Source organism: Lates calcarifer, linkage group LG15 (assembly GCF_001640805.2).
Source record: "Lates calcarifer isolate ASB-BC8 linkage group LG15, TLL_Latcal_v3, whole genome shotgun sequence".
NCBI lineage: Eukaryota > Metazoa > Chordata > Actinopteri > Centropomidae > Lates > Lates calcarifer.
The window spans coordinates 18,663,206-18,677,390 of NC_066847.1; the positions used below are offsets into that span (position 1 = coordinate 18,663,206).

Genomic DNA, 14,185 nt, shown 5'->3' on the forward strand with positions numbered 1-14,185 from the left:
TTTCATTCTTAGGATTTAAGTAGAAGATTGGCTGTTAGTACAATATGTAACATCTGTGCCCAATCTTTTTGTGGTCAGATAAAGAATTGTATTCACAAAATAAATATACATGAACTTAAAGTCTTAATATTCAATTTTTCTCTTTCTCTATTTCTAGTTTTCAGTGTTTTCATTACCCATCTTCAAACAGAGAAGGCTGTTTTTGCCAGCTCTCTATTTTTTCCTTTTCACTTTTGTTTATGTCCAAAACTCAAGGTAGCTTTAAAAGAAGTCTTAAATTTGGCTTTCTGAAACCTGAAGATACTTGGGATTTTTTTCAGGTGTGTGTATAGCAAAACAACTTCCCTCTTTGTTCTTTCTCTGAAGAAATGTCTCTTAGTTGTTTTTCAGGTGTTTGTGAGAGAAACAAACCGTTCTTGAACAGTACTACCAGTCAAAGCAGGTTCTATTTAAGGCAAACCATAAATGAATGTAAATTACTTGTAAGTACCTTGTTGCACCACATTTTTTTTATTTTAGAATTAGGGGAATTGCCACCTGTAGCAGACATGACACTTTACATTTGTCTTACAATCTAACACATCTACCTGCGCTTAATATGTACAGACTTAATTGACTGACTCCTGACTTTAGCAGAGCACTAATTAGCATTCCCATCAGGATCTGTTAATTAATATGTTCCTAAGCACAAAGATACAAGACATGTAACAGTCTTCTTGGGAGGCAGATGTCCGCTCAGGACAGAGACAAGGCAAGCTGTTATTACTCTGAGATTGTCTCCTACACAATTTGCAAATAAAGAAGTGCCTCCCAGCTCGGTAGCTCACTCTATCTAGTCATATCAGCTAGTATTGCAGAGCTGGGGTAAAAGAACTGCAGTGTGGAGAGAGAACCAGACAGGTGAACAGTGTCGAGGGAAGGGGTATGAATTGACATCGGCCTGGGGGACAGAGGAGTGAAGTGAGTGCAAAGAAGCCTGGGAGTGGGAGTGAGGTGTTATTCAATGGAGAATGTGTCTGTGTTTGTGTGTAAGTGGGTCAGTTGTCAAGCACAGCAACTGTGTAGGGCCTGTATCTCTTTACTACTTTTTGTTTCTGCTCTGTACAATGCAACACACGCACAAATCCACTGACTACATTTCTCTAGAAAACTGTCACACGCATAGGCCACTGTAGTCCCAGTACAGGTGCCCTCATTTCCTCCCTATTGTGTCAAGGCGCATGTGGCAAAGACAGCACGAGTGGTGAAAACACAAGAGAAGCAAGTGTGTAAGGCTGCATGAGTATGAAATAGAACAAGGACTTTGAGTATAAAACATTTTTCTCTGTGTGTAGGGGTCCCTGTAAGTGTGTTGTGTGTTCCCGTTGTCTGCTGAACTATACACAGATCTTGATAAGTTCAAAGTGTCTGTATCTATTTGCTTTGGTGACATGATTTCACAGAGCTCATCTAGTCTCTTTCAGTGAACTCCGAGTGTGTGTGTGTGTGTGTTTGCACGTATAGGCAAATGTATTTGTGTGTGTGTGTAGTTCATTTTGCTCATGCTGGCCTTAGAGACAATTATAGCAGAGATCATTTGTTTTCAGGGATGAGGTACAACAGTAAAAGGTCAAGAGCAAATATTCAACTATGCAGAAGGGGTGGGGGAGTGAAGGGTTGGAGGACAACTAAGCAGGCAGATACTACCTCATTAACTAGTCTAATTGATTGATGATTGTACACACTGCTGCAAAAATAGATCCCAATTCTGCCTCCAATATTTTAATGCCTCTGGTTGTGCTTTGTGTTTAATTGCGAGGCAGACAGAGGAAAGAGAGATGGATTAGGATAGAAAGCTGGCTACAGCAGCACACAGCGAGCGAAGTCTTTGCAATGTTTAACGTGTTTGTTTTGAGGACCACTCAGCTGCAATAAACTGAAAATGCCAGTATTTGTCTTGGGGTTTTCATAACAATTGTTTTTATTCCTCCTTGTAGAGGCTTTTAGTGGCGAGGATACACTTTGCCTCTGTATATGACATTACAGTCTTGAAAGCTAACCAGCAACCGCTCATCTAATGCCAACAGTCTTTATCCAGGGATCAGGGAGAGAAACAGCAAGGTTTCAGAAACACTCTTGTAATGGCTCTTGCACCTTGTAGTTTACCAGCTATCTCCAGTCATCTGTTAGCTTGCGTTACTCTTGTCTTATTTTTAGCTGTGCTAGCAGCATGGCTCCATGGATGGCCATTTCAGCCCACCACTCTGATCCAGACTGAAATATTTCAACAACTATTGGACAGATTGCAATGAAATTATGTACAGTTTCCAGGGGATGAAACTGACTTTGGTGATCCCCTGACTTATGCTCTAGTAACATTATGATGTTTACATTACAACTATTGGATTGCCATCTCTGGTACAAGCATTCTCCCTGGGAATTTCATGTCTGCTGGATATGCAGACATGGTTGTTTAAGAGTACTGAGACTAATACTTTATAAAGAAATATTTAAAACATCTATATGACATAGATTAAAAAGGCTAGAAATATATACTTTCAGTGTAATCCATCTGGAGCTGCCTCCACACTTTTGGAAATAGATTATAAATATCTGCCATACTCAAATTTGCAGCAACATGGCTTCTTTCTGATTGCTGGTGTCATGAGAGATTTGGGACCTCAAAACAGGGTCACAGGCCAAATAGGAGTGTGAAATTAAAAGATGTGTGAAAAGTGCAATAGCAGCTGTCTTGGCACTGGTTTGCCTTCTACTGGCAACCATACAGTACCAAGCTCAGAGACTTAGATCTCTTGTTTCACTAAACAGTAGCTTCTTGCTTTATATAGAAAACCATGGCCATATGAGTCACTGTCAGCAGGCGCAATCCATTTTAACCAATCGGTGGGTTGTGTGTCTAATAAGCCAGCTGCTGAGCTTGTATTCCTGTGTTCTTTTATGAACTGAGGGTGATTGGAGCAGCAATGAGAGGAAACGGCACTCACCTCGTTAGCAGAAGTTATGACAACCACCAGACTTGTTAACAGCGTAACTTAAGAGAGAACACTGTGTAAATAACATCCGTTTACCTGCTCGCCTGGTGTGTTGTTAAAATGGTGGACATCATTAATCTTGGCCAGACACTTTAGACACAAGCAGTGTCTAAAGTCAATACAATGCTTAAGATTGGATAAATAAAGGGCTACTCTCATATTTGTACACTTGTTAAAAAAGAACCCCTTTTATGCACATAGTTGTAATATCAGTTGTAATATAAAAGCCATATTTACTGTTTTTTTCCCCCTTTATTTATATATCAATCCATGTTCTGTGAATGTATGGACTGAGCGTGTGGTAAAGTATCCTTCCAGCATCTGATATTGATTTCTCATAAACTCCTGTATCCCATGTATAACCACAAACCTATTTCCCTTTCATTACCCCTCTGTGTTATTCTATACATTAACTTTCTTCTTTTGCTTACCTTTCTGTCTCCCTCCCTCACTAATAGGCGACCCTCCAGTAGGTTTCCGTGATGTTTTGCTGCGTGATGGTCCTGAGGGATTCGCCAAGGCTGTCCGTGCCCACCAAGGTCTGTTGCTAATGGATACCACGTTCAGGGATGCTCACCAGTCACTTCTGGCAACCAGGGTTCGAACCCATGACCTGAAGAAGATCTCACCATTCGTTAGTCACAACTTCAGCAACCTTTTCAGCTTGGAGAACTGGGGAGGTGAGTTTTTTTGTGCTGAATCTATGTTTTGACAAATTGGAATATTTTCATCCCATAACTCAGCATAAAACCACAAATTATCATTTTCAAACTTCAGCTTCTGCACATATTCAACAGATGACTGATAATTTAGTGTTAATCAGTGGGATTTAAAGGTGCTGGTTGGCAAAGCCAAGCTAGCAGCTACCGGTCTTTATGTTAAGCTAAGCCAACCATCTCCTGGCCTCAACTTATTGTTTTTAGCTCATAGACATGACAATATTAAGTATATTATATTATATTAGAAGTATTGATCTTCTCATCTAACTCTACTTGAAAAAGGGACTGCATATCTTTCAATCTCATTGGCCGTATTGGATGTTTATCCCTATTCTCTGATATGTACCAATGGCAGGTTAGGGAGCACTCATGGTTTTAAAAAACATTGTTAATAATCTGTTTGAAACAGGAAACAAACAGTCTCCCATGTTTAAGTCCATCATTGGCCCAACAGTCAACCCCAACCCTCCTCCCTCGTGGACTTTGTTACTGTTTATACATCAACTTTCCCCATTTTACCCATCATAAGTGCTGTAGCTGCTAGAGGTCGCCTAAAAAAAAATTATGGGTCATAATAATCTGCTTGCACAGACAGCCTATGGGGTTGTATTTATGGGAGGACAGTATCAAAAGTAAATAAGCTTATTTCCCCAAATATCAAAATGTTCCTTTAAATGATACATGACCAAAAAAGCAATACCACTTCTTAACACAAAAGATACATAATAACTTAATGGCAGAAATACTGATAATATGGGATCTCATATATAAGGATGGCATGAACTTAATTCCCTTGATTACCATGTTAATTAAACTCTTTGTGTATGTGCCTCTGCATGTTAATGTGTGAACAACCACACCTGTACTTTCCATTCTCTCCCACTCTTGCTTTGGATCTGCTTTATGTTTCATCGATGACAGTGATTGTACCTCATTGTTTTTCTTGTTTGAGCTATGAAAATAATGTGCCATTGAAAATGCATCTCATTCCTCCATCTCAACTCCCTCAAGTCAGTCTTCTGCAAGTTCCCTCAATAGACAATGATTGTACCTTTTGCCTGCTCTTGAATGAATAGAAAATAGAAAATGATGCATTATTGGAACTTCTTGAGGCATGAACAGTCCAATCGTGTCCCTGTATAATATGCAATTACTCTGAAATTGGCCAGAGAACGAAAATATGTGCTTCATGTTTGAACAGTTGGCAATGAGACCAATTATCAACACTTCTTGATAATGGTCCTATGTGAAGTGTGGTTGTTATGAACTGGTTTCAAAGAGTAATTTCATTTTCCCGTTTGAACACTTGAACACTTAGGACATGCACATTTGTGGAAGAGATATGCCCAGTGTACCTCTTGAGGTTGAAACATTTAATTTAATGCTCAATTATAGTAAACTACTCACAATCATTGTGCTTATATTACTTGGAATGCCTTGAGTGGATCACAAGAGCAAACATATGAACAAAGCAACAAAAGTAAAAAGGTTTTGTTTCAATGACTGTTCACATCGTTAGATGGTTGAACAAAGTGAGGAAAAAATAAAAACACCAGAGAGTCTCCGGCAAAACCTCTTTGGTGCTGTAAACCCTTTCTGAGATTAGATTCTTCCTGGTAGCTGATAATGGTGCCCCAGTAGGGGAGGGGGGGCAATATATTTCATTACTGTAGCACTTTGAGCAGGTCTCACATTAAGCAACTGTCTACTCATCTTGTGTTTGAACAGATAAAAAGGTTATAGCAAAAGTAAATCATTGAGGAGTTATTTCGATAAAAAGGACTTAAATGCTTCCCGACTTCCATCTCTCTATATATCGTGATGTTATTATAAGACTGACCAGAGAAAGATGATATGAATTCAGCTTAGCTGTGTTTGAGCAGTTACATTAAAAGTAAATCTTTGGAGAGAGACTGTGGAAACTTGCAGTGAACTCAGTCCTTCACTCTGGAGGAGATTGCTCAATAGATATAGGGACGTCTCTTGTCCCTGTATGTCTCATTAAACTGCTTGAGCCAGCTCTGAAAGAGGAGTGTTTTGATTAAGGCACATAAATGCCTTTTTTAACGTTTCATTATATAATATGTGAGGCCTTAAAAAGATAAATCCTCCATTTTTAAACCTAAACCATATTAAAGTGTTCTTTACCATAATTTAACATCATACATAGGACAATCTGACTGATAGCTTTCTGACGATCCTTCCACTCTTTTGCAGCCTCACTGGTTTTGAACATAGTCCAAATGGGGCAACGGAGATAAATCTCCCTTTAGGAAATGGAAGGCTCACAGCACAGACATGTCTACATGTTTTACTAAAGAAAAGCACAAACTTAGCTTTCTCTCAGGTTTTTCTAACTATTTTCTTCATCTGTATGGGAAACTGAAACTGTGCAACGGTCTATAAAACCTGATAGAGTGCATGCTTTGAGACCATTTTATGGCTGAACATTAAAGATGTTAATTTCCTAGGAGCTTCCTGTTTTCTAAACTGTGACTTATCATGGTTTTTGAAAGCCTAAACCATTGGTCCATTGAACTACTTAAAAGCCAGAGAGAAGCTGCAGCAGTGGGGTAAGATTTTTAAAACTAATTGGTGAGCTTGTATAATGCTTCAATAGGAATGGTGATAAATAAACATTTAATAAGGTCTGAGCTTCGTTTCCTTTTGAACAATTAATCGTGAGATCAAAAAATATCATCACTTCCTTTTGAAGGCTTCAACTGACCATTTTTCAGTACAATGTATAATTAATCATAACTGAGCAGACAGTGTGGTTAATATTCTTAATGTGGGCATTTGATGCAGTAAAAGCTCAAAGTAAACACTGCTGAATAATCTGGTCTCTGAATCCAGTGATGGAAAAAATGGCAAGAGAAAAGTGAATATGTGTCTTTTTTTAAAAAAACTCTCATAAAGCGCTAATGTTTGAATTACAGTAGGAGTCAAGTTTTAAAATCTGCTGTCAATGAAAGTGCTTGAAGTTTAAACAGTCTTCTATCTTCATACAGAAGTGAATATATGCTTGTCTCTCTCCCATTTACACGACAACAGCAAAAGAACATGATTGAAATCAGATGTAAAACAAGACTTGGAGAAGTTTAAACACCTCCTGACATAATGATTCTGTAATGGGCTGATATTATGAGCTGAGGATAAGATTCATTTGTCTTTCTCAGTTAAGAAAAGTTGTTGGGAGCATGTGAATCACTAAAAAGAAAGTAATATGCTAGTGGATTCTCTTGAGGCGTCAGTAGTTCCTGCATGATATGATTATGAGTCAGAGAAAACAGAATAGGACTTTCTCATAATTATTTAAACACTTAAAGGCACAATAAATTCTAGAAAGAGATATCCCCCGACACCTTCCTGCAACTGCACTAGTTTGCAGTATAATAACATCTTTGCATGAGTGTTGTCCTGTGCATATTAATATTTTGATATTAATTTGAGTTGTTAAGTATTAACAACAAAGCATTTAGAAAAAAAGAGTGATGAATCTGCCACCAAGTCTTTTGACACAGAATATTTTCTCTTGACAATAAAAGTTAATTTCAGTGTGCTGTTTTTGCTTGTCTTACACACACAAATAGCCCTGATTATCACTTTAAGCAGACTCAGTTTCAAGCCCCACATGGGGCTGCTCCAATTCCACTTTTTAAAAATAGATGCCATTTTTTTCATTTCATTTTAAAGTTGGGAAAATTGTCAGAGATAAAGTCAAAAAGAAACCAAACCAGCGTACATCTTTACAATACATCTTACCTATTTTTTCTTGGCTTCTTGATTTTATAACTTTTTCTTTGTTGGCTCACTTATCTCTCCTTGTTTATATTGTCCTCTTTGTCTCCTCTATCTCCCTCTTTCCTTTTTATTCTTTCTGTAAACCAAGATATCCAAACTTTTAATCCATTGTATGGGTCAAACTCTAAACACGTTGGATTCTACACCTCCCAGAATGTGACCCAATATATTCTTTCCTAAGACTTTCCATGGGCATCCACCCATAAATGCCATCCATAAAAATTTGAAGTCTCCAGCCCAACCAGAGACATTATCACAGGATGTTTTTCTCAGGCATCATAAGGTTCCTCCAGAGTCCAGAATAGTTTTTACAGGATGAGTACATTTCTTGATGAGTAAACTCCATCTATAAAATCATTGGAGTGCCTCATTTAAGAAATAATGTTTTGCAGTATCTCAGGATAATGTGTGAACATCAGACAGTTTGTTCTTAAACACCCTTCATCCACTCAGCTTTCAGTGCCCAAAGTTCTCTGATTCACCAGCTGCCATCCAGGCTCTCGTCTCACATCGATTTAAGTTGAGAAGCACACATTAGACTACCACACTGTAGTAGAAAGTTCAGCTCTAGCACTCACTGTCCCACAGTGACAGCTTGTAACTGTGCCTTTAAACAGTTCCTCATAAATCACTAAATGACCATGGGAGGAATATCTACCATGCCTCTCTTGATAGGAGGTCCCTATACAATGTAGTTTTATTACAAAGTGATCAGAGATAAGAATATTATACCCAGCTGTGCTCAAATCACTTAGAACCAAAATAAATCACCAAAGGGAAATGACCACGTGAGTATTGAACGCTGTTACCCTGACACATTGTCCCTATGCAAGAATCTTTTTTTTCTTTTTTTTACACAGAGTGGTCTTAGATAGGGAATATTACTTTCACATGTTTCAGCTGCTTAGAGGCAGAATGAATCATTGAAGAGATTAAGCCTGTGAAAGCCCTTTGAGGATTAAATCCCTTCCTGATATAGCGTTCCTCCCTACACCATAGAAGATACAGTAATATGAACTGGGTCACGTAATGTATCCATATGATTCCCCTTATCTGTTTCACAGTCAGCAAATTTATCAGATGGTAAAGCTGCAGATTCTTAATTACTGTATGTGATCATGTTGGTGTGTGTGTCTTGTTCAGTCCAGCAGTTGTATAATCAGTATTTTAGAATACATTTGTGAGCTGCATCTTACCACAGGATGTGGACACAAACAAACATGAAAGTCTGGACTATACAAAAGAAAATCAGCCAATCCAGAGCAATACAGTGGAGTCACAGGTGACATAAAAATTGATCTGCCTGGATAAACTGTCAGATACATCATGGCTACAATTGCACACTTAAGCTAAAATGCTGATAACTGCTGTGAAGTGTGTGTGCTTATGTAACTCAACGATTCAAATTATAGATATTAATCATTTTTATTTATCATGGGCTTTTCTTTATGAGCCCAAGAGCATGAAAAAGGGATTAACTTTATAGAACTTTATTTTTCCACCTGGGGAAATTTGGATGGAGTAAAGATTTTTGCCAATATGAGACTGTACAAACTGTTTTATTACTGAGTTTTGTGTATAATTTACTCTTGGCTAACATACCAGCAGAAGATGTTAAAGGCCCATCTATTCCCACAACACCTATTCCAGGAGACAGTTTGCCCCAAAATAAGTCATTTTTTCTTTTCTATCTATAAACATTATATGGGGTGTTGAATACATCGCTGGCAACTGCGGGCAATGCGCAAAAGGCTTTTTTCCATCCTTCCATTTGATTTATTTCAGCTCATGTTCATGGTAGATTGGACGCTGCCTGCTCTTCCAAAAAGGCAGGCTACAGCAGTGACTGTGCCTAATGTTCTGCATGTGGGACCAGCTGTCAGTCTTCATTCACGTCACCACATTATTAGAGTAAATTCTGCTGTCCCAGATGAAGGCTTCACTCAGCATTACGTGTTTCACGTGCAATGAAACATTAATACTAATGTTTAACATCAGATAGGATTGCTTGGAGTCATTTCCGCTCTAAACCAGTAGTTTAAGAGATGCTGACATAAGCTAAAATCCAAATCAGGGGGAAAAAAATTAAAAAATTGATAAAGAGAAGGGTTTTTCCATGGCCTCCCTGCCTCTCCCAGGAACAAGCACTTGTGCTTAGTATTCTCTGTGTGTCTAAATGTATGAGTGCTCAGAAAAATGAAATTTAATGATGACAGTGTTGGATCAGCAGAAAACCACTGGAGGCTTCAATATTTCTAGCTGATATGATAAACGGGTATGAGATTCACTAATCTACTCCCCCAGAAAGGGAAATGAGAGATTGCTATCTCTCTTTTCACCCCTTCCACTGAAACATTTCTTAGATTTTAAAGTGACTTTAAAATGAAATGATGAAAGTGTTAGAATGAGCAAGGAGGCTATCATCAGATACTTTATTTGAGCATCCATTAGTGTGTATTTTATGTGTGCCATCTCTATGTGTGTTTGTGGGTGATATGATAAGTTTGAAATATTAGTTTAAAATTGAGATCAAAGTTGGGATGACAGATAAGATTTGAGATGACAGCTGAAATAAACTATCATCAACCCCCGTCCTCTCTCTCTCTCTTTCTTTGTGTGTGTGTGTGTGTGTGTGTGTGTGTGTAATTAGGTGCTACTTTTGACGTGGCCATGCGCTTCCTGTCAGAATGTCCGTGGAAGAGACTCCAGGAGCTGAGAGCTTTGATCCCAAACGTTCCTTTCCAGATGCTGCTGAGAGGGGCCAACGCTGTGGGCTACACCAACTACCCTGACAATGCTGTTTTTAAGTGAGCCACACACACACACTCCCACATATTATCCTTCAATCAAATGTGATTGAAGGAACAGACATTAACACTTCAGGTCTTACTGTGAACATGCACACATTCTTTTGTATTTCTGTCCAGATCCATACACAGTCCAAAAACTTTGTCCTATTTAGCTCTTATACTGAGCTGAAAACATTTTTTCTTTAAACCAGCTGTCCCTACTCGAGCTTCATTGCCTGTCACTCTCATATTATTTATAAAAATGTCTCCTTACTGGGTTGTTTCCATGGGAACAACATGGGAGACCATCAACTCCATACATCATTTTGTCTGTCTGTGAGCTGAGCCAAGTATTTTACATGATTGAAATTTCTTGCAATACCTAAAAACAATACATAAAAAGATAGAAGATTTTCTACAGACTTCAGTTTCAGTTCATCACACCTACTCTTCTCACAAGGCACAACCTACTTGGCATCTGAGGTAACAGAAAACCAAATGAAAGCCAAATATTTTATTTATCATATTTTTATATTTGTTCATCAACAAAATTTGGATGGTATACATATTTTTTGGTTCCTCACTACAACTGTTTAAATGTATTTATTAAGGAGATTTTTTGAGAACAAAAGTTGCTCTAAGCTCCACTTTTGATTACTTTTAAGATGGTATTTTTTTCTCCTACACTGCATACGTCAAACTCTGTATGTAGCAGACACAGCTGCGTTCTTTTGGAATATATCCAAATGGATATACTGTAAGGTATTTCTTCAAACCACACATCTGGCACAAACGTTTAATCATGTCAATTTGGTTGATGTGTTCCTTTTGCCTCCTACCATGTTCAGTGAGTTCTATACATTTCACAGACATATTGTCGATTCAGATCTCATGCATTTGGGTGCCATAAATACTCCTGTGCCTACACACATGCATTCACACGCCTCTAACACTTTTCCAAATGGATTCACAAGCTATCTCGATGATGTGGATGACTCATGCATACTCAAGCACACGCACCTGCAGTCAATTCCACACACAAACACATACAAGGACACACACACACACCCATATACACTGTGTAATTCCCCTCACCTCAAATAAATTAGGAGTAGCTTATGACTAATGCAGCTGTCCCCTCTTCCCTCCTTCCAGTTGAATAACATACACACACACACACCATCCCTATCCTCCCTGTCTTTCTTACTCCCCCTCTCCTCCCCCCTCTCCTATCATATAGTCATTATTTATCCCCACTCGTATAACTCCCTGTTTTACGCCTCCATTCATCTCTCTGCATTACACACTTCTTTCTCTCTTTTTAACTCCCTCTTTCTATCCCAACTGCTCTTTGTCTCCCTCTCCCCACTCTTGCTCGGTGTCCCACAGGGGGAGTGCCATCGAAAATTTTCACGATTGTGATTAATGGCTCTGATCTGTTTTTCCAGCTCTCTCTCCATCCTCCCTTCATTCCATCATTCTCTCGCCTTCAACGTTTTTAGTGCAGCAGCCCGCAGCCAAGTGGCCTAAGCATCTTCATTAACTAAATCAAATCAAAGAGTAATTTCATTTCATTTCATTGATTTAAAGTGCATTTCACAGGGTCACAGTACACTCTGCAGCAAGATGGGTGTAAAATTTTAGGATATCTAAGACGCCTGGAGGATTGAAAGGGCCATACGATTGCTAAGTAGATCTTCTTGTCACTTGAAGTTTTTGACAGAAAAAACTTTTGGATTCACATGAATAATGATCACTGCAGTTCTGAGTCAGATATGTAGGACAGTACAGTGAGTCTGATTTGGTGCACACCTTCCACAAGACAACACTTGCATATGTTGTAGTGCTGAATAAATACTGGACATGCAGACATTGGACTGGTAATCCTCTTGTGGTACTACATTAAGTATGTCTGTTTATTTGCCAAAACAAAAGCTCTCTGTGTGTAAATATTGCATTCACAGCAACACAGCTACAATAAGCACTCACCCCAGTTATGAAAAACCTGATGAAGCCAAGGCTATAATAGGAGGGATTTACCACTAGCAGCTTGGATAATGAGGCGGGTGTGCGTTTTTCTCAACTTATTGTGGGCTCCTGCAGGCTGTGTAAGCTCACTTCTCTTGGAAACAGTGAGAAAATTGTATTAATGCAGGTACAGTGATATTTATGAGTGATGATATGGAGATGGATATAAACCGCTTATCCCAACCCAGATGTGCGCTATTATCTGTGATACACTGTGTATGAAGACAAACTCATAAATGTAAGAGATTGCGTGATAATCTTACAGTGTACAGTAAATCTTGACTACCTCCCTAATCTATTCCTGCCTCTAGTTTGAATGTAATTAAAGAAAAAAAAAAGATATGTACAGTACTGTATGTGCTGTTGGCTAACGTCATGCCCCCACCCCCCTCCTTCAGGTTCTGTGAGGTGGCCAAGGAGAACGGCATGGACATCTTCCGTGTATTTGATTCCCTGAACTACGTGCCAAACATGCTGCTGGGGATGGAGGCTGCTGGAGCAGCAGGTGGCGTAGTGGAGGCTGCCATCTCCTACACGGGTGACGTGTCTGACCCAATGAGGCAGAAGTACTCCCTGGACTACTATGTGAAACTGGCAGACGAGCTTGTCAAAGCTGGAACCCACATCCTGTGTATCAAGGTGAGAAAGTTAAAAACAGGATCTAGTGTTTTAAGTGTTTGCTGTGAGAGCTGTTAACTGCTAGTTAGACTTCTACAACAAGCCAGGTTTTTTTCCTACCCTCTGATAAAATTAATATTCTGGCACTCATTGTTTGCCTCTGTGTGAAAGCCCCTGCCCATCTGCCACTGAAATAACATAAAAACAGCTGAAAAGAGTGTTTGGAAATTATTCTTTGCTTAAACTTGTATACACAGTCTTTGGGAATGTATGTCATTATATTTTGGCCCTGCACTAACTACTAGCTAAACCTTTGGCTGTCTGGCATGGCTGTATACACTCTACATAGCATTTTGGTGGAAACTTCTTTGTATACAGTTGGTTTAAGCCAAGTTTCTGTGGCAGGTAAGACATTTAAGTTGACTAATAGAAATCCTGATCAAAAAACTATTATTTAAGCAAGTTGCATTGTGTGAGTTTTTTCACTTCTTTTACCCTGCCTGAAATATGTATTAATATGACTACATGTACTGCAACAACTACTACTGCTTCTCCAATTCTGTTGGTATTGTCACATTTGGCACTGCCACTACTGAAATGGCAGAATGTTAATTGATGTTCAGGTAAATACAAAAACCTGACCAATAACCAGTTTCACCAATTAATCATCGTGAAGCTTTTTCACACAACACACATACATGCATTTTTGATTAATAGAAAACACTCACATTTTAACTGTTGAGGTTTTTTATTTGCTCCTATTGAAATAACTTGTATACTTGAGCTGCTTATCTAAATGAACAGACTGATAATGCTCCCATTGAATTAATTTCTTTATTCAAGCATGACAGAATATTTTCAAACAGGAAATGATAAACTCCAGAGTCCCGCTCTACCACAGAGTGAACCATAACAAGCAGCAGTGGCAATCTTATAAAAGGCTTGCACAGCTAATGAGGTTAACTTTAAAAAAAAAAAAAAAGGAAATGAGCATACATTATAACTTCAAGGAGTTCATCAAAGGGATGAACTAAACATCTAAGCTCTGTCTGGGAACTTGTTAATATCAGTTAAGATTATACATTATAATCATCTTTGTAAGACTGTGAAACCCTCAACTTTAGTCAGTATTTTGTTGCTCTAATTAATAATTTCCAAGTATATATTTATTTATTTTTATTTATTTATTTATTTT

General features: G+C 38.5%; 1 protein-coding gene across 2 annotated transcripts in view; it reads left to right on the forward strand.

Annotated features, from left to right (window-relative positions):
• LOC108893161 (pyruvate carboxylase, mitochondrial) overlaps positions 1 to 14,185 on the forward strand; it is a 261,450-nt gene that overhangs the window by 208,034 nt on the left and 39,231 nt on the right. For both annotated transcript variants that reach the window (XM_018691027.2, XM_018691021.2), the window contains exons 15-17: positions 3,491 to 3,712; positions 10,206 to 10,362; positions 12,771 to 13,011. In XM_018691027.2, the coding sequence (XP_018546543.1) occupies positions 3,491 to 3,712; positions 10,206 to 10,362; positions 12,771 to 13,011 (620 nt within the window). The remainder of the gene's footprint in view (positions 1 to 3,490; positions 3,713 to 10,205; positions 10,363 to 12,770; positions 13,012 to 14,185) is intronic.